Below are 16,714 nucleotides of genomic sequence, written 5' to 3'. Positions count from 1 at the left end.
TTTGGCTGCTCTCGCTCTCTCTCTCACACACACACACATTTACACACACACGCACAATACACACAAATTTTTTATTTCACGCTCCTCCTCCCCCTACTACATCATGTACATTACAAACTGGGAAGAATTCCAAAAAGCTGCTGAAGAATTATACATTGCTTCCCCCGAATTGGTAACTAGTTCAACTAAAAAAACATGCGACCCTTGAACGAAAAAAAAAAGGGAACTAAAATAAAACTGTAGACTCGTTATGTCCATACCTTTCATCGTTCTGATGGAGACCTTGTCTTGAAAGTCACAGATGATAGAACCGTAATGTATACCTTTTGGTTTATTCTCTCAGTTCTAGTCGCATCTAACACGTCCCTTCCTACCGTCTTACAATAGAACCTGAAATACAAGACAAACCAGATGACCGATTTGAAAAAGTTCATCAGTTTGAATAACTCCTTGATGCTTAACATGATGAACAAACAACCCACCGGTAAGTGTCAGTGTGTGTGAACAGGAGAGAGAAGAAAGTTATTCAAACTTTAGTCATAGATGAGGACACAGTGATACCCGATGCTATTCCAGCGGCAGTCAAAACAATCGTTCCAGACGTAAAGGCTGCTTCACCCAAGCAAACACCAAAGGGAAAGAAGGGTGGTAAAAAGAGAAGATGATAACAACAATACAAAAAAAAAAATAAAGGGAAAGAGTATCTTTTTAAATATTTATGGGGTTTCTTTTTTTTATTGTTTTACAAAAAGAGAGATAATAAATTATTTATTGTTGGTAAGAGAAGACGTTCTTCAAGTCTAAAAAAAAAAAAAAAAGGGTGAGTAAATGGAGGCTTATAATGAGTCCTCAGAAAAAAAAAAAAAAAAAACTTACAACCATCTTGTTGAGAGAGACGGTTAAGAGCATCATCGACCTCAGCTTCCTTACGGATGAAACCACAGAAAGCATAAGTGGCAAAAGAGCTGGTGGCACGACCCTCAGCATCAACATCGGCAATGTTAATTTGGACGGAAGCGTGGTCCTTGGCAGTGATGAGACGGTTGGTGGCAGAACTATTATTTTTTTTTTTTAGTCAATTGTGTTCATTCTGTGTTCATGCAAATGCCCATTTACCACTTGCGAGGAATGTAAAGATCGATGACTTGGCCTTCAGAGTTCTCCATTTTGGTTTATTGTTGTTGTAAAAGAGAAAGAATTCCTAAATACACTTTTTCAAAATAATAGTAAAAACTTTTTTTCCTTGCTCCGTACCGCCAAGCCACCAAATAAATTTTATTTTTTTTTCCAAGCAGACAACTCCGAAACTCTCTCTCTCTCTCTCTCTCTCTCTCTCTCTTGTTACCCGCGCGCACAATGCATATATTTTTTAATGAATATTTTATGTGTATATTAAAATTAATAAATAAAAAGTTAACGTTGTAGACAGGATAAACAAAACACTTGATCCATTGACATGGAATAACTACTCCAATCATACGTTAGTACTCTACTATACAAAACACACACACACACACGTACTCTATCACGGAACAAGTACTGCAAAAGACAGACTGACAGGCTGCACACGACGCTAGACATTGACTACAAAAAGCACCCTCACATTGTGCACACGCATCGTACACACTGCCATTCTGACATTTACAACACTTGCTTGTCTTTGTTGTCGGTAGCGGCACAGTATTAAAGTATTCGTACGACGGTTCTGCTATCACTCTTTGCGTTCTTGGTTGTTGCGCCTTCATTAACAGTGCAAACGTATTTTGTGCTATCCTAACCCATGAGTTTCCTCTCTCTTTTTTTTTTCTCTGCACAATAAGAATTCTTTTACCTGCTTGTTGCTTTTGAATAGGGTCTTCTTTTATCTTTTGTCGTAATACATTAGCGAAACTACTGTCATCAAGTCGACGTTTGGTCATTTTTTTTCTTGTTATTGAATGAAGAGAGCAGAAAAAGAAAGGGGAGAAAAATTAAAAAAAAAAAAAATGTGACCCAATCAAAAATAGCATCCAGGAGACAAAACGCGTCGCGTCCAAAGTGCATTCTCGCGTATGTGTTCAGGGGGGGGGGCAGGATGTCTTTCTGAATTGAAGTACTCAAAGCGTGTATTCACATGATAATGTACAGTCTGCTTCTACAACACAATGCTTATTGATGGAGATATATAAAATGGCCTTTATTAGCATAAACGTAAATTGTTGTAGTGATCATTTTGAATGACGCTTTTCTTTTTTTTTATCTGTAGTCCAAAAGAAAAAAGAAGTTAAAGCTTCATGATAAACTAATCATAGATTAATACAAGACTCTGGTATCTTTCTTTGCATCTTTTGGCTGCGGTACTGTTTGAGCGAATGGCCTACTAACTTGTAAATTTAATATGCATTTTTCTTGATAAATAACAAATGAAACGTGGATGAGAGTTTTTTTCTTTTCTTTTTGAAAGGCTAATAAAATATCTTGTGGGCATTTTACAATAAAGCTTTTAATTTTGTTCTTATCTTCATGTTGGAAATTTTTTATTAATAGTACATCATATCCTTGTTTTTTCGTCTCGTTGATTAAATCATGAACGTCAAAAAAATGAGCCAAACATTTCTGTTAAACACCGTAAAGATTAACAACAATTTTGACCGTATCCGTGACGTATACGGTCATTTTTTTTTTTTTTTTTTTTTTTTTTACTATTCTGTATGTTGGATGGGCATGAATGTCGTTTTAATGTCCTACAAATTACTCTTTTTCATCTAAATCTTCTGTTAAACAATAAAATGTAGCATATTCTGTCAGTAACTTTAGCTTTCCTGTTGTGAATTATTATATGTGGTATTTTCGCGTCTGTGGAGGTGGGCTTAATATCTATTTGTAAATCTTCTCCTACTTTATTGTCAGTGTTTATTGAAACATAATTCACTTGTTCTCTTTTCCCGGCTTATATATTCTGATACTATTGTTTGAGATAAGATGTAAATAAAGCTCGCTATTGAGGTAGATGTTTATAAAATGACACATGTAAATGAAATATGTTAATCGCCTACTTATAATTTTGATTACATTAATATCATTTTTCCATTTATAATAATCTCATTACCAATTAATGGGTTGCACTTTATTGAATTTGGTCTTTATTTTATACTTCTAATATTGTTTTTTTAAATTACATCTTAATATCCTTTGTTATTTGTACAAATCCTTTTCGTAAAATAAATAAATCAAACATACGAAATAAACACAGCGGTTTAACAATACAAGAGTGTGATATTTTTTTGCAAAAGCAACGGGCGTTAAAGATTCTTGAAAGTATGAGATAGAACCCTGAACAATTCAATTAAATCCGTCGATATATACGGTCAAAAATGGATCCTATCTGCAAAAGTAATATATAAATGGGCCGTACCTGTTGCAGATACAGTGAATTAAAGACATTATCTGCCACGGATACAGTGGAAAAACTTACGGGTCTCTTAGGGACAGCCTAATTTTCTTAGGGACAGCCAGGTTGCGCGTAGTTGTAATGTTGGATTATGATACTTTAATAGACACGGAGAGGTCAATATAACTTATCGTCTTGAAGTAGATACAATTTATTATAACCGGAATATGGTTAGCCAGTATGTGTGTGTCATAGCTTACTTTCAGCTTCTCATTTAGCCTATACCTCAATAATTCTGCGTAAGATTAAGATTAAACGAGCTTAAAGGCGAAAGAGTGATGATAGAATTGTCAAAACAAGTATGAATCATTTAATATGCATTTATTCATACTTATCACATTTTTTTATTATTATATATTCTTGTTTCCTAGTCTAAAGAACAGCCAACCAACATATCTTACGTTGGGACCACGTACACTTTGGTTGTCCTTAAGGAAAAATTGGCTGTCCCTAAGAAAAGCGAAAAACTTACCCTCTACGTGACAGGTACTGGTATTATTCTATCGGTTCCCATTTGTGTTGGACAACAGACCTTTAGTTCTTCCCATTTGAAATCAAAATCTTTTTTGGTTCGCTCATTCGCTCATGATATGTACCTCTCAAGATCACACGAGCCTCAACTCGCTTGATTTTTCTCTCTTTAAAAGGAATGCTTAATGATCAGATTGGGAATGATGGGTGTCTCTTTAAGACTTTAGTAGGTGCCAGTAACAGAAAAGAAATTGGACTTTTCCAAAAAAAAAAAAAACTTTGCTTCGTTTGTTTTGCCATCGTCCCGCTCAGCATCATATTCGACATCAGGCTTGTTGTAAATATTGTTGTTGCGTGCGATTTCAGTGTTTGAGCTGATAATTGTAACCGTCTTGAGTTGGTAACCATCCAGCATTTAAATTCGTCTTAAGCTATGGTAAGTTTGTTAGTATTCAATTCGAAAATTACAGGTGCAGCATTAAAATTAAAAGTTCCCTTAAATAGATAAAGTGCAGATCTCCTATTGTTTGTGTTCACTTTTTAAAATTGCTTACTAAAGCATTTGACAGAAATATTTATATACATAAAAAAATAAGGTATCTAAACAAATGTTGAAACATCGTCACATGGCTAAAAAAAGTATAACATCCCTGAGTGTAAAATACACACTAGCTTCAAGCATGTTGTATTAGCACAAGAAAAGCTTCATTTTGATATTGACATTGCGCTAGTACATCGGGGTCCAAAATCTGTGTAGAGAGCTTGCTGATCGGCCATAAAGTGTCATCGGTGTAGACATATCCCCAATAATAATAATCATTTGTTTCTTTTGGTAATATGTAAACTAGAACGAAAAAAAAAACAAAATGATGCAGGAAACCACATTTCGATTGTTGGCATCCTAATAATCAAATACACTTCAAACGAGGCTTTTGATCACATCTCACTAGTTCATTATAAATGTACTTTTCCGTTTTTTTTTTTTAAAAAAAAATCCATGTTTGCGTTGGTATCCCCCATCTTATCCTCTACTCAACGGCTGTAAATGATTATCTTATTTTTATCCATACAATCTCAGAGTCGTTTGTGTAATTAATTTTAGAACCACGGTAAGCTGTCATCATCTACACTATCGGTTCACTCAAGCTACATCAATTCTTTTCTTTTGATCCAGTTCAGTTCTTCAGCTGTGTTGTTAGGGTTATTGCTGCATTTCCTTACTCCGTTGTCATAATTACTAGAAGATACACGAAAAAAAACAGTGTCGATAAGTTGCACTAAAGGATCTATGTCAATACTTGAAAGTATGTTGTATGCTGGTGTGAGACTCTGCCTAATCGCTTTAATTTTTGCTTCTACCATGTGTTTTAGCAGCAAGCGAGTCTTCGTACTCTCGAAAATAGGTATTACAGTCAACTTAGATTCAATGAAAGTCACACGTCATAATGAGAGGTATGCAGTGATAGTAAAATGATATAATAAGGGATGAGTTAAAATGCGAAGAAAAACAAAAATTAAATAAAGAAAATTAAATGATAAGAAAATTGGCTGAGTTCACGTTGTGCTGGTTGATATAGGTGTGCGCGATACCAATGATAGTACAGACAACCAGATTCGGGATAAAAGGTGTGGAATCAAAAATAAAACTCCAGTAATGTTTCCAAATACCTTCAAGGACAGAGCCAAAAAAGAAAAAAGAAAAATTGGGGGTGGTTTGAAGATGGAACATTTTACGACTGGGGAAGTTGAACGTGTATATACTAGATAGGACCTCAGACGGTTTAAGTAAGTATAAGGCAGGTAATTGCGGATGTAGATATGTGAAGGATCGTTTTCAAATCTTCCAAACACGCTGACAAGAGACAAACATATGCTCGGGGGTAATGAGAACTTGCAGAGCATAACGGGCAGAGATGAGAATTTGCTAGCTGTGGGAGATATATATGCATGGTGAGGGTCGTATTAACCTTATTATGCAGAATTTGAAACCAGATGTTTTTAGTACGAAAGTTCAACCAACTACACCAAAAGGCTTTCCAAGTAGAACCGGTGTAACGACTGACAGACGTAACTCGCTGAGGAGTGCGGTGCACCATTTCCTCCCGGAAGGACTTGGTTGAAATTTGATTGATTAATAAAGTGTATCGAAAAAAATCAGTCAATGGTTCAGTTTCAATCGACCCGAATAAGTGACTGTTGGGTGTCAATAGTCGCAGAGCAAACGGATACAGTTAGGCTAAATCAAGCAGAAGACTTTGATGAGAGCGAAATCCGAGAATGGGATATTTTATCTCTGGATCTTGATGAGCGCGCCGAATTAGATGGAAGTGAGTACTGTCGAAAGTATAGAAGTGTTTTACTTGAACCTTATTGTATACTTTGGTTTTTAAGGGACATTAATCACTGGATGTAGACCAAATATTGTTAATTGGAAGCTCTAATACTACCGCTATTGGTAATTGAAATTCTGGATGATTATGTGGATCAGGAAGAGTATTGATGCAGCTAATGATAGAGCGTATAGGTGAGAAGAGATTTAATTTCGAGGGAACTTGGGAGCGTAATTGATTTGAAAACAAAACAAAATTGGAGTGTAGCACAAGGGGAGACGAAGTTGATGAGGACTGGCCAGCATCCAAAGTTGAGGCAGGATTCATTGTACTAGAGATGACGTGCCGTAACCAAAATACCGCCATATCCAAAGAATCGATAATCTGATCTGGGGTTTGGTTGAGAAGAGGTTTAACCCAACGAAGTTGTAAAGCCTGATGTTGAATAACTGGATCTAATACACCTAGTCCACCCTCACCAATCGGGCGTTTGAGTTGGGCCACCGAAAACCTGCCGATTTTCTTCGAGTAATTCATAAAGTTACCTATCTTACCGTCCAGCTTGTTAAAAAAAAACCTTTGAAGGGTTTAACAACCGCAAAGGGTACCATAGTTTGGAAAGGATTTAAGTGTTGGTGACAGTGGCTCTTCCCCGAAAAGATAAACCCCGGATAAAATGAGGACCAAAACCTTTATCGATCATTTCCAGCAATAGGGTTTCGACGTATTTAGACAGGCAACTTTTTTTCTTCTTCTGCCAGTAAAGCTTACGTAGACACGGCTAATTAAAAACGTAAGTACCATATAAAAATGTAAAAAGAAGATACCCTACCCAGATTATTTCTGTAACGCGCTATAAACACAAGTCGATGCATATTTACTGGGTTGCTCAACATTTAAACTGTAAAAGTACTACAACCCGATAATTCCTGCATTCGGCCATGGTTCAGTCAGCCCTAAAATCGCTTGCTTGTTTTAAATTAGCAAGTCTTTCTAACGTTGACGCATTTGGTCATCGTATAAAAAGTGAGTTGCTCGTGGTTGTTGGTAACAAAAAACGAGAGAAAAGGCTTTCCATGGTTTTAGAAGGCTGTGTGATACCCTGTGACTGGATTCTTTCCAAACCTGGGGTGCGCGTTGACACTGGCCTTTTCCTTTTTTTTTTATTCTTTCCAACAAACAGACAACAAATGCTGTATTAACCTTTCCTGATGTCATGCCACGTTTGAACCCAGGTTACCATGTAACTATTCAAACACGGTACTTGATGTTTATTTTATTCTAAGCTTTCCAATCAATCTGTACAGTTCTAAATTATTGACACCGTCCCCCAGCTACCAGCTACAAAGTTTTGGTTTCGATGGAGACTTGCTTTGACTCCGTATCAGTGTAGCATGAATTTGAAATCGTCTTTTGCTGAATTTTTTGACAATCAGAACAGTGGATCAAAGCAGCGTGGTATTGGGATCACTGCCTTGAAAGTGAGTTCAGAAAATGTTTGAGCAAATGGTTATCTGTACAACCAACATATTCTCATGATAGAGAACCCGTCCTTTGGGAAGTAAAACTGGACGTCAATTTGGAATTGACGATAGGAATTGACAATAATTGCCATAGCTTATCCGCAGACGATAAAAGTGATGGGTTACGAAATTTTACTGGGGATTATGAAGAATTGAACGACGGCTTCTCTATAACAATAGCTATAATCGACAAAGGACAGCAGAAAGCAGCCTTAAAGACAAAGTCAAAAAGTATTAGCCAGATCGAAAATACAGAAGTAAAAGCAAATAGTGGATCTGTGTTGCATAAAGAAACAGTTTTTGGTGTACAAAAAAAAAGGGGGTATCTCGTGGATGATCGTAAAAATGTGTTAGAAAGGTGATGGTGTATCAACATAAATAAAAGTCTACGGCTATTGTAAGTCTGTTTCACAATGTTTAGATAATTAATGGGAGAGGATATTTGTTCGAGGATATAAAAGATTTGTGTGATGATTCTGTGTGAAGATGAGACGCCTATAGGGCACGAGGTAGATCATTTAATATACGGCATCTGAATGTGTATGGAGAGCTAGAAGCCAGCAATTGCCACGTCATATCGTCATCATCTCAAACGGGAGCAGGATTTATGTTTGCAAAAGAGGTGAGGGGTTAGTGTTTGTTTCTCTATATCAGAGTTGTACCTCTGCTCTGGCCTTGTGCTAAAGAGGAGTATATTCGATAGGGGACAGTGTATGCTTTTCCTTTCGACACTGGACCCATATTTCTTTATTCATTTGGAGAACTGTAGCGTTGGTCAAATGTAAAGCAAGTTTTTATTTACATATACAAAGCAGAAATCTTTATTTATAAAACCTTACACTAAATGTTGTGTAGACAGCTACGTTCTTACTTTGCTAAGATATAAATATGAAATTACTGTTTCTGTTGCAGTCGTATTCATCAGATCCTTCTATTAGCAACCCTAAAAGTCTGTACTCAATTTTTTTTTTTTTTATTTAAAAAAAAATTGAGAATGATCAATACTGTTCATAAAGAAATAATTGAGAAATTCGAGATATAAAATAACGAATTAAGAATGAAAATAAGAAATTTGACGAAGTAAAATTATCAAACTGCAAAAATAAATTAAAGTCTTATACAATAAATTGTGTTCCTTATATGCATATTCAGGGCTGGCTGAATATCAATCGTTAGAGTGAAACCTGTCAAATATACAATAGGCGTATTGTCAATTAAAGATCGAGCAACTCATGGCACCTTCGTGAATCTTGTTATTGACGAGCGATCATATCATTGGATTGTATTATCTGAAATAAATGTATGGCTATGGTTTTCTATATATTGATGAGTAATCAATGCGTAGTAAATAGAGTGTAATAGCATGTATTTAATTTAAAGCGCAATGCAATATGATTTATAGAAAGGTTTTTATCAAAGAAGAAAAAAAGAATTGATGATAGAGTTATATCTATATATAAGCTCGATCACAACAATGATTCCTCTCTCTCGTTTAGGTATGAAAATAAGTAACATATGGACAGACCTCATTCAATAACAGACCCTTATGCAAAACTTTTTTTTTTTTTGGTGACTATGAGTTATCCAACAATCCAACTATTTTACAGCAATTTCTAATGATAAACTTGACAGGTGTGAGCTGTCAACCAATGGAGAAAATAATACTGATATGGTACCATACGAAATATAGTGTAGACTGTTAAATCTTTAAGTAGCAAGAATTAATATACCACCAGTAAGGGAAGTTTTACTCATAACCCATCGTATCAAATATTTTTAGCATTCATGTGTTTTAAATAATCAAAAGTTATTTAATAATATACTTGTTGATTTTGTACACATAAATCCAGTATCATTTGAAACATGGATGATGTAGCATAGCACCAGACCATTTCCATCACTTCAAATATCCTTGTCGGCCTTTTATTTTTTTGATCCTTTTACTTCGCACTTATTTTATAAACATACGCACGGTGGTTCAATATTTGAAGTGAAAAATTTAAAAACAAAGCAGGTTGAATAATTCAATTTATATTGATAATCCCCCCCCCCCTATTTCACTGTATACATGGCAGGTTACCTTTTGACAAAGTGTAATGTGAATTGTACTGGGTTTATCTTTAGGTGACTTTACCTTCATAATGACTAGTCATGAAAAGAGACGTATATGTCTATAAAAAAGCCATAAATAATAGCAAACCCCATACAGCAATAGGCTATATGTATTGAATATGCTTTTTTAAAAAAAAGCTACATTGTGCAGAAAATTAGTGAAATAACAAACACGAAGGGAAGTAAGTAGTAGACAAAATAAATTTTGTCTGCCTGAGGCTATTCAAATTTTAAAAGTCATGTCAAGCCACCCGACTGGGCAAACTGCATTCTCTCGCTCAATACGCGACTCTCAAAAGAGTAAAAAAATCTGGGGACCGGGAAAAGGCTGGATTGCAATGAAAAGAAGGGCAGTAAGGAATAAAAAAAATCTGAGGGGAGTGGGGGGGCAGAAAAAGGCTGGGTTACAACTACAAGAAGGGCAGTAAAGAGTAAAAGATCTGAGTACAATTTTCAAGCATGAAAAGGCTGGGTTGCGTAACTCATTTCTCCTAAATAAGCAAGGCTTTACTCGTTGAACAAATTTCTTGAGCTTGTTACCAATTTTATAACCACTTACTTTTTATATGCGTATACAAATGCGTTATTAGTATATAATGCTTTCAGTTAGATCACCAATAGCTTTTTTAGCATGTACTCAGACACTCTTTTTATGTCTAGCTGTATGAAGGTAAAGTGACCATTTCTCCCTTTAAAATAAGTTCATCATTTACATCAGAACGTCCATCACAGACCCGAAATACTAAAAAGAAAAAATCAGGCACAATGATAGACACAGGTACAGTGTCGTGATTGAGGCTATATATTTAATATATGACTCGATCTACACTTCTTAAATCTTCAATTTGATAATCCTAAATATATCTTTTATCGAAACTTTACATTAAATACTGATCATTTACTTTATGTATAGGCTTGATCTCATATCATCCTTCATACAAGTATAAGGCATACTCATTTAAAAAATAACATTAATATGAAAATATGTGAAGGTTACATTAGCCACAATGAGGTGCCACAGCTACCTTTATTAAGAATTACAATTTCCCCTGAACAGTGTGCTACAAGATATACACAGTTTAAGGATGAATGTTATTGTTATTGACATCTCATTATGGTCTTTCTTTACGGGATCATTATATCCGAGTACGATTGTCATCAGCCTGTCTGTTATTAATGTCTGAAATTATGTCCATATTAAAGACCCCCTTTTATTTGTTTAAATCTTCATCAATTTCCACATACGGCCACTTTAAAATTTCTGGGTCATTTAGGATCGGGTACCTTTTGGCTGTCCCAAAGAGCTGGATTTTTTCAAGAGGCCCTGTTACACGCACTGGAAATATACCAAATATAAATTTCTTATATGCCACTTGTCGGATTGTGTCAGTCATTCACGGTTGAGATAAGTCTTTTAAAACTATTTTATCAGACTCATAAAACCCCTCCCCCAAAGTTTTGTTCTTTTGGGTATTGTGATACCTTTAAATTCCTGCTCAACACCCTGTTACATAGTCAGACGCGTGCCTTTTTTTTTTTTTTTTTGTTTCCATTACTGCTCAAAAAAATATTTTCTGTACTGAGCTCGTAAACGTTCATTCTCGATAGGTTGAGTATGAGAACCCCCCTCCCCATTTTCGGCAGTTCTTACTTTAATATGATAAGGACAATTAAATTTGCAATTGTCCTTTTAAAACGTTGACGATTAGTGTCTCAAAGCTATTTTCGAGGGCAAAGTTTTTAATAAAATTGGTAGTGATTTCCTTGGTGACGTTGGGTAGTAACGTTGGCAAAGGAGCAAACACTTTCAAAAGTTTCAAGTCAATATTTATGTTAATTACCAGAGAAAAGAGTTTGTTTTATTTTTACAGAGTGTAAGGCAATTAAGGGACAGCCACTACAGCATGTGATCTCTTAGGAACAGCCAATAGGTTTCCGATTCTAGGCTGTGACTACGCTCACTTTGGCTGTATCTAAGTGTAACTTCTGGCATAACATCTCCCCGGAGGGAGGGCGTAAAATAAGCTCACTGTTTACTTTGCGAAATATCTTTTTTTTTTACTCTTGCTAGAGGATAACAACATCAACTAAATATGACGTTTAAAGCAAACTTTTCCCAGCCGTTTTTAGAAGAGACTCAGTGTGTTCATCATAAAAAGTTGAGGATACTTTACACCACTTTCTATATGACTGTCCCACTAAACAAGCTATCTGGCTTCAGTGTTTGTCTACCTTCTTTCCAAACGTAACAATCGTACCTGGTCGAATACTATCCATTCTCCTTGCGCTTGACTTCGGTGATTTACACAACACAAGATCTCCTGTTGCCACTTCGTTGACGTTTATATCCGTTATAGGTTGTATATTGCAAGGGATCTGGAGATCCCATTGGCAACTAGTGTTTGACGATCAACCTTTCACTACCACCACGGTACTAACACGCTGCCTGTCTATCGTATGGCAATTACACTTTCAATCGCTGGCTGATTAGTAGTACATTATTTGCCTTTAAGAAATACGTCGACCGTTTTATTTGTCCTCATTGTCACCCCTTGACATTATGCTTTGTTACTTTACAAAAAAACTATTCAATTATAAAAATCTCACCCCCCTTTTAGTCCCACCGGGACATTAAATAAAATTTTGAAAGACAGCTGCGCTGCCTTTCCCTACAAAAAAAAAAGTTCATCATAAAAAGTCTACGGAAAGCTGCAAAACCTTGACCTTAACATTGGTCAGTCAATGGCGAAGGGAAATTCTATAAAAAGAAAAGAAACTTACAGAAATACGAAAACAATCACTATATCGTAAAGCCTTATGTAGGCGCTATTAAATGCTCTAACTTTTTTTACCAATATGCTTGCTGACCTCCTGTCAAAATTGCTTGTATTAAGAACAGCAACTGTCATAACATTACGTTATTAGAGCTTTTGTGCTTTCAATTGAAAGATCCCCCTCCCGCCTCAAGCACAGTTTAAGTTAAACAAACAGAGAAAAAAAAATCTTCGTTCTTTATGTACCGATTTTCATCTGTTGCCATTTTTTTACAGTACACCCTGTGAGGAAACTTTTAACATAATTCACACTCTCGAGATTACACCATTTTATCCCAAATCCCTTCTATATTCTCCCGCATCAATCCCCAAACATTTTGAAATAGATTTACAGTAGCCATACCTCTTTATTTTTATCGGTACCCCAAATACTTTTTCAGCACCTTATTTTCTTACTTCTTGTTCTCCTCATATCATCAAGCCGAAACATACCTCTATTTTCTTGTATATTACACCCTTATCTACAAAGTAGTCTTTATGCGTCGTATTCATCTGCCCTCTCGTGTTATGCTTCTCATGTTATACTTGATCTCGTATCCACCTTCCGCTTTTCTTTTCTTGAATTTGCTGTATTTTTGATCTCGCCCATACTTTATGACCTTGTCTCTCTTGGTCTCCTTGGTACGATTACATCTATCGTTTTTGCAATTAAGTACCTCGTCAAGGGAAGATCATCATTCAATTCTTTCATAATCTTCAATAAAATTTCATCATTATCTTCATCGTCTACAGACAGCCTACAGCAATTGGCTATAATTCCAAACTGTCGTTTGGCGATCCTTTCTCAAAGATGATGGTATCTATCATGAAAATTTCATGGCCATCAAGTTGCTGGTTTTATTATCACGTTGTTAATCCACTAGTCTGATGAACAGGCTAAACATAAATCAAAGTGAAGACCAGATACCTGATAAACGATACAGAATGATTTAAACTGTGGGAAGCTAAAAACGAAATCAGAACAAAAAGAAAAGCGAGCCCCCAATGCTTGTATAATTACCTGTTTAACCTGGTGGAATGACACTGGAAAGCTCCCTACACTTTTTTCTTGCGAGTTTGTGGGATATTGTGGGCAAAGAAAAAAAACAGAGGTGCTTTTTTTTTTAAAAAAACAAAAATAGAAGGAAATGAAGCGTTCAGTTTCTAGCCCATGGCGCTCCTTATGCTGTGACAGATAAATACACTTGTACGACTTGATGACGTGAAATGGCTCCAGCTACACCTCACGTCGTACATTCCACCTTTTCAATTTTTAGGTGCTATTTTTTAATCTTTCACCAAGAAGACATTCAACAAGCGTAAATCCAACAAAAGACAAAACCAGCAAAGGGAATAAAACGCTCCAACACCTTTTCGTTTCCATGGATAACGACAGTCACCAATAATTATGTGTTAACTTGACACAATTTTTTCCCACTCTTTTGTATTGACCACCCCACTACGCATGATGATCAGTGCTTAAAAGACAGAGACAGCACACATCAACAAAGGATGAACAGCTACAGAATAATAACATAAGCAAAGCAAAGGAAGATTAAAAGGAGTTCAGATTAAATCCAGATGAAGTTCCTGCAAAATTTTGGTCATAGCACCTCTATAACATATTTGTACTTAATTTATGTGTGATCAACAGGCATATACACACTAAATTATTTGAGGTGATTTATTTTCTGTGTTAAATGTGATTGTGATACGTATTCTTTTATTAAGCCGACTTAATCAAAGATTCGATATCAATTCTGGATGTAAACCCCATAACATGAAAGCTACCCATACATCAGTTTATTACTAAAGCATACGTATGGCTGAAGCAGAAGATTGGACATTTGTATATATACACTCGTGGAAAATGGCAGTAAGTTCATTTTATCATGTTATCTGGAAGTTTATTAATCTCTTTAAAGATCACTTGGTGATTATGACCGATGGATTACGTATTAATTTACCGTGATGTAAGAATAAAAATGGATCGCTTTTAATTTTGTGGATGGAGGAAACGGAAAACATACACGGGTAATTGGTGGTGAAGTAGTATATGAGAATGGTAAACTACACAAAGGAGCTACAAGGATGTTAATAGTCAAAACTGTCCGAAGTAAGCTAGTTTATGCATCACAAAAAAAAAAAGCAAAAATCATACGTGACAAAGTTCGGAATTCATTTTATTTGACACATGTATTAATCACCCGAATACAGAGTTTGTGTGTATAAATACTTGGGGAAAAGAGAGTGTCGTTACCTTTACATCGTCTACCTTGTCCTTTGTAAAGCAAGCCTTTTTTTTTATGGTATTATCAGTCTGATTATCAAGAGAGAAAAACCGGACCTTAAAGTCTTCTTGTCCTTTACGTCCTTCATCATTGTATCAGCTACATCAAATACAGTCGAGTTGGGTTTCCCCCCTTTTTTTTTACAACCGCAACAGCAAACAGTTGAACCTTATTTATATTTAAGTATTGTGCTTCTCTATAATCCATGGCTGTCACTAGGCTTAACCTTGATCCATTGCTTTCCAGTGTGATCACCATGAGAACTTGGTGGTTGATTGCTTCATCAAAGAAAAAACTGGTGTATTCTTTTTTCTCGACCCGGGAGTAGTCTTGAGAATTCAGCTACAGAGAGAAAAAAGAAAAGAAAAAAAAGGAACCCTCTACTCTTTGGGTCTTGCAATACCTTTAATTTCCTGCTCAGTACACTGCTACATAGTCGGACGCGAGCTTTTTTTGTTTTCATTACTGCTCAAAAGAATATTTTCTGTACTGAGCTCGTAAAGGTTCATTCTCAATAGGTTGAGCATGAGAAGTCCCCCCCCCCCATTTGTGGCGGTTCTTACTTTAATATAATAAGGGCAATTATATTTGCAATTGCCACGATTAATGTCCCAAAGCTATTTTCGAGGGCAAAGTTTTTAATAAAATTGGTAGTGATTTCTTTGGTGGCGTGGGTAGTAACGTTGGCAAAGGAGCAAACACTTTCAAAAGTTTGAAGTCAATATTTATTTTGATTTCTAGAGAAAAGAAGTTGTTTTATTTCTACAGAGTGTTAGACGCCTAAGGGACAGCCACTACAACATGTGATCTCTTAAAAACAGCCAATAGGTTTCCGATCCTAGGCTGTAACTACGTTCACATTGGCTGTATCTATGGGTGTAATTTTCGGCACAACATCTCTCCGGAGGGAAAGCGTAAAATAAACCCACTGTTTACATTGCGAAATATCCTTTTTTTTTTTTTTTTTTACTCTTACTACAATAAGGATAACAACGGCCATTCCCAAGCAAACTTTATTTTCACTCAATTTGTGAAAAAGAATAGCACACCCAGTGTAAGTACTAACTTAGAATTATACTATACTCAGGATAGCTATGTGGCCTATGTACAACCAGTAAATTAGACATGCTAGTTTAGAAAGTAGCAAGTCATGTCACACTTGTTTTTACTTTTTTGTAATATACTCCCCCCCATAAATTTTGGCTGGTAAAAACAAGTTTTGTTTTTGTTCCTAAAACATGAAGAATTTGCTTGGGAACGGCGATTATCAATCAAAATGACGTTCAAAGCACTTATTTCCCAGCCGTTTAGAAGAGACGCGGTGTGCTTATCATAAAAAGTCTAAAGAAAGCTTTAAAACCCTGACCTTAACATTGGTTGGTCATTGACGAAAGAGATTTCTATAAAAAAAAAAAAAAAAAAGCTGACAGAATACCGTATCGTAAAGCCTTACGTAGGTGCTATTGAATGCTCTATTTTTTTTTTTACAAACAGGCTTGCTGACCGCCTGTCAAAATTGCATGTATTAAGAACAGCAACTGTCATGATTTGGATTCAGTTATTAGAGCTTTTGTGCTTTCAATTGAAAGATCCCCCCGCCTCAAGCACAGTTTAAGTGAACCAAATAGAGAAAAGAAAACAAACAAAATCTTCGTTGTTTATATACCAATTTACATTTGTTGCCACTTTTCTATATTACACCCTGTGAGGAAACTTTTTACATAATTTGCCCTCTCGAGATTAC

The 16,714-nt window shown here is 35.8% G+C and overlaps 9 protein-coding genes across 9 annotated transcripts; 4 read left to right on the top strand and 5 right to left on the bottom strand.

The window, feature by feature from the left end:
• Window positions 1–103: 103 nt before the first annotated feature.
• EV154DRAFT_567079 (signal recognition particle, SRP9/SRP14 subunit) lies at window positions 104–665 on the top strand (the record flags this gene model as incomplete). The annotated part of the gene is made up of 4 exons (XM_051605994.1): window positions 104–172; window positions 244–312; window positions 388–484; window positions 544–665. 4 exons carry the CDS (start codon window positions 104–106, stop codon window positions 663–665), a joined length of 357 nt encoding a protein of 118 aa, XP_051454215.1.
• A 103-nt stretch (window positions 666–768) lies between these two features.
• Window positions 769–1,166, bottom strand: EV154DRAFT_426794 (30S ribosomal protein S21e; the record flags this gene model as incomplete). Its single annotated transcript, XM_051596318.1, has 3 exons — window positions 769–800; window positions 877–1,055; window positions 1,117–1,166. The coding sequence occupies 3 exons, from the start codon at window positions 1,164–1,166 to the stop codon at window positions 769–771; spliced, it is 261 nt and encodes an 86-aa protein (XP_051454214.1).
• A 184-nt stretch (window positions 1,167–1,350) lies between these two features.
• Window positions 1,351–2,044, bottom strand: EV154DRAFT_519757 (uncharacterized protein). Its single transcript, XM_051602757.1, has 3 exons — window positions 1,832–2,044; window positions 1,522–1,768; window positions 1,351–1,465 (listed from the first exon to the last, which is right to left on the bottom strand). The coding sequence occupies exons 1-3, from the start codon at window positions 1,917–1,919 to the stop codon at window positions 1,414–1,416; spliced, it is 387 nt and encodes a 128-aa protein (XP_051454213.1). The 5' UTR covers window positions 1,920–2,044; the 3' UTR covers window positions 1,351–1,413.
• A 3,287-nt stretch (window positions 2,045–5,331) lies between these two features.
• EV154DRAFT_519754 (uncharacterized protein) lies at window positions 5,332–5,630 on the bottom strand (the record flags this gene model as incomplete). The annotated part of the gene is made up of 2 exons (XM_051602756.1): window positions 5,332–5,353; window positions 5,456–5,630. A coding segment is annotated over one exon (175 nt), but the record flags the coding sequence as incomplete, so codon positions are not given.
• Window positions 5,631–6,013: 383 nt separating this feature from the next.
• Window positions 6,014–7,012, bottom strand: EV154DRAFT_328962 (uncharacterized protein). The gene has a single exon (XM_051594985.1). It carries the CDS (start codon window positions 6,766–6,768, stop codon window positions 6,298–6,300), a length of 471 nt encoding a protein of 156 aa, XP_051454211.1. The 5' UTR covers window positions 6,769–7,012; the 3' UTR covers window positions 6,014–6,297.
• Window positions 7,013–7,172: 160 nt separating this feature from the next.
• On the top strand, window positions 7,173–8,640 carry EV154DRAFT_554334 (uncharacterized protein; the record flags this gene model as incomplete). Its single annotated transcript, XM_051605182.1, has 9 exons — window positions 7,173–7,361; window positions 7,415–7,474; window positions 7,566–7,712; window positions 7,776–7,792; window positions 7,849–8,112; window positions 8,140–8,151; window positions 8,303–8,376; window positions 8,409–8,535; window positions 8,610–8,640. The coding sequence occupies 9 exons, from the start codon at window positions 7,173–7,175 to the stop codon at window positions 8,638–8,640; spliced, it is 921 nt and encodes a 306-aa protein (XP_051454210.1).
• Window positions 8,641–12,024: 3,384 nt separating this feature from the next.
• On the top strand, window positions 12,025–12,357 carry EV154DRAFT_426817 (uncharacterized protein; the record flags this gene model as incomplete). Its single annotated transcript, XM_051596320.1, has 1 exon — window positions 12,025–12,357. A coding segment is annotated over one exon (333 nt), but the record flags the coding sequence as incomplete, so codon positions are not given.
• A 748-nt stretch (window positions 12,358–13,105) lies between these two features.
• EV154DRAFT_554333 (uncharacterized protein) lies at window positions 13,106–15,712 on the bottom strand. The gene is made up of 6 exons (XM_051605181.1): window positions 15,374–15,712; window positions 15,197–15,312; window positions 14,710–14,800; window positions 13,710–13,794; window positions 13,357–13,483; window positions 13,106–13,333 (listed from the first exon to the last, which is right to left on the bottom strand). The coding sequence occupies exons 1-6, from the start codon at window positions 15,431–15,433 to the stop codon at window positions 13,189–13,191; spliced, it is 624 nt and encodes a 207-aa protein (XP_051454207.1). The 5' UTR covers window positions 15,434–15,712; the 3' UTR covers window positions 13,106–13,188.
• On the top strand, window positions 15,460–15,694 carry EV154DRAFT_519734 (uncharacterized protein; the record flags this gene model as incomplete). The annotated part of the gene is made up of 1 exon (XM_051602755.1): window positions 15,460–15,694. A coding segment is annotated over one exon (198 nt), but the record flags the coding sequence as incomplete, so codon positions are not given.
• Window positions 15,713–16,714: the final 1,002 nt, after the last annotated feature.

This window comes from Mucor mucedo (genome assembly GCF_025094135.1).
Source record: "Mucor mucedo strain NRRL 3635 chromosome Unknown EV154scaffold_98, whole genome shotgun sequence".
Classification (NCBI taxonomy): domain Eukaryota; kingdom Fungi; phylum Mucoromycota; class Mucoromycetes; order Mucorales; family Mucoraceae; genus Mucor; species Mucor mucedo.
The sequence above is the reverse complement of the archived record's forward strand: the minus strand, read 5'-3'. Positions and strand labels throughout refer to the sequence as shown.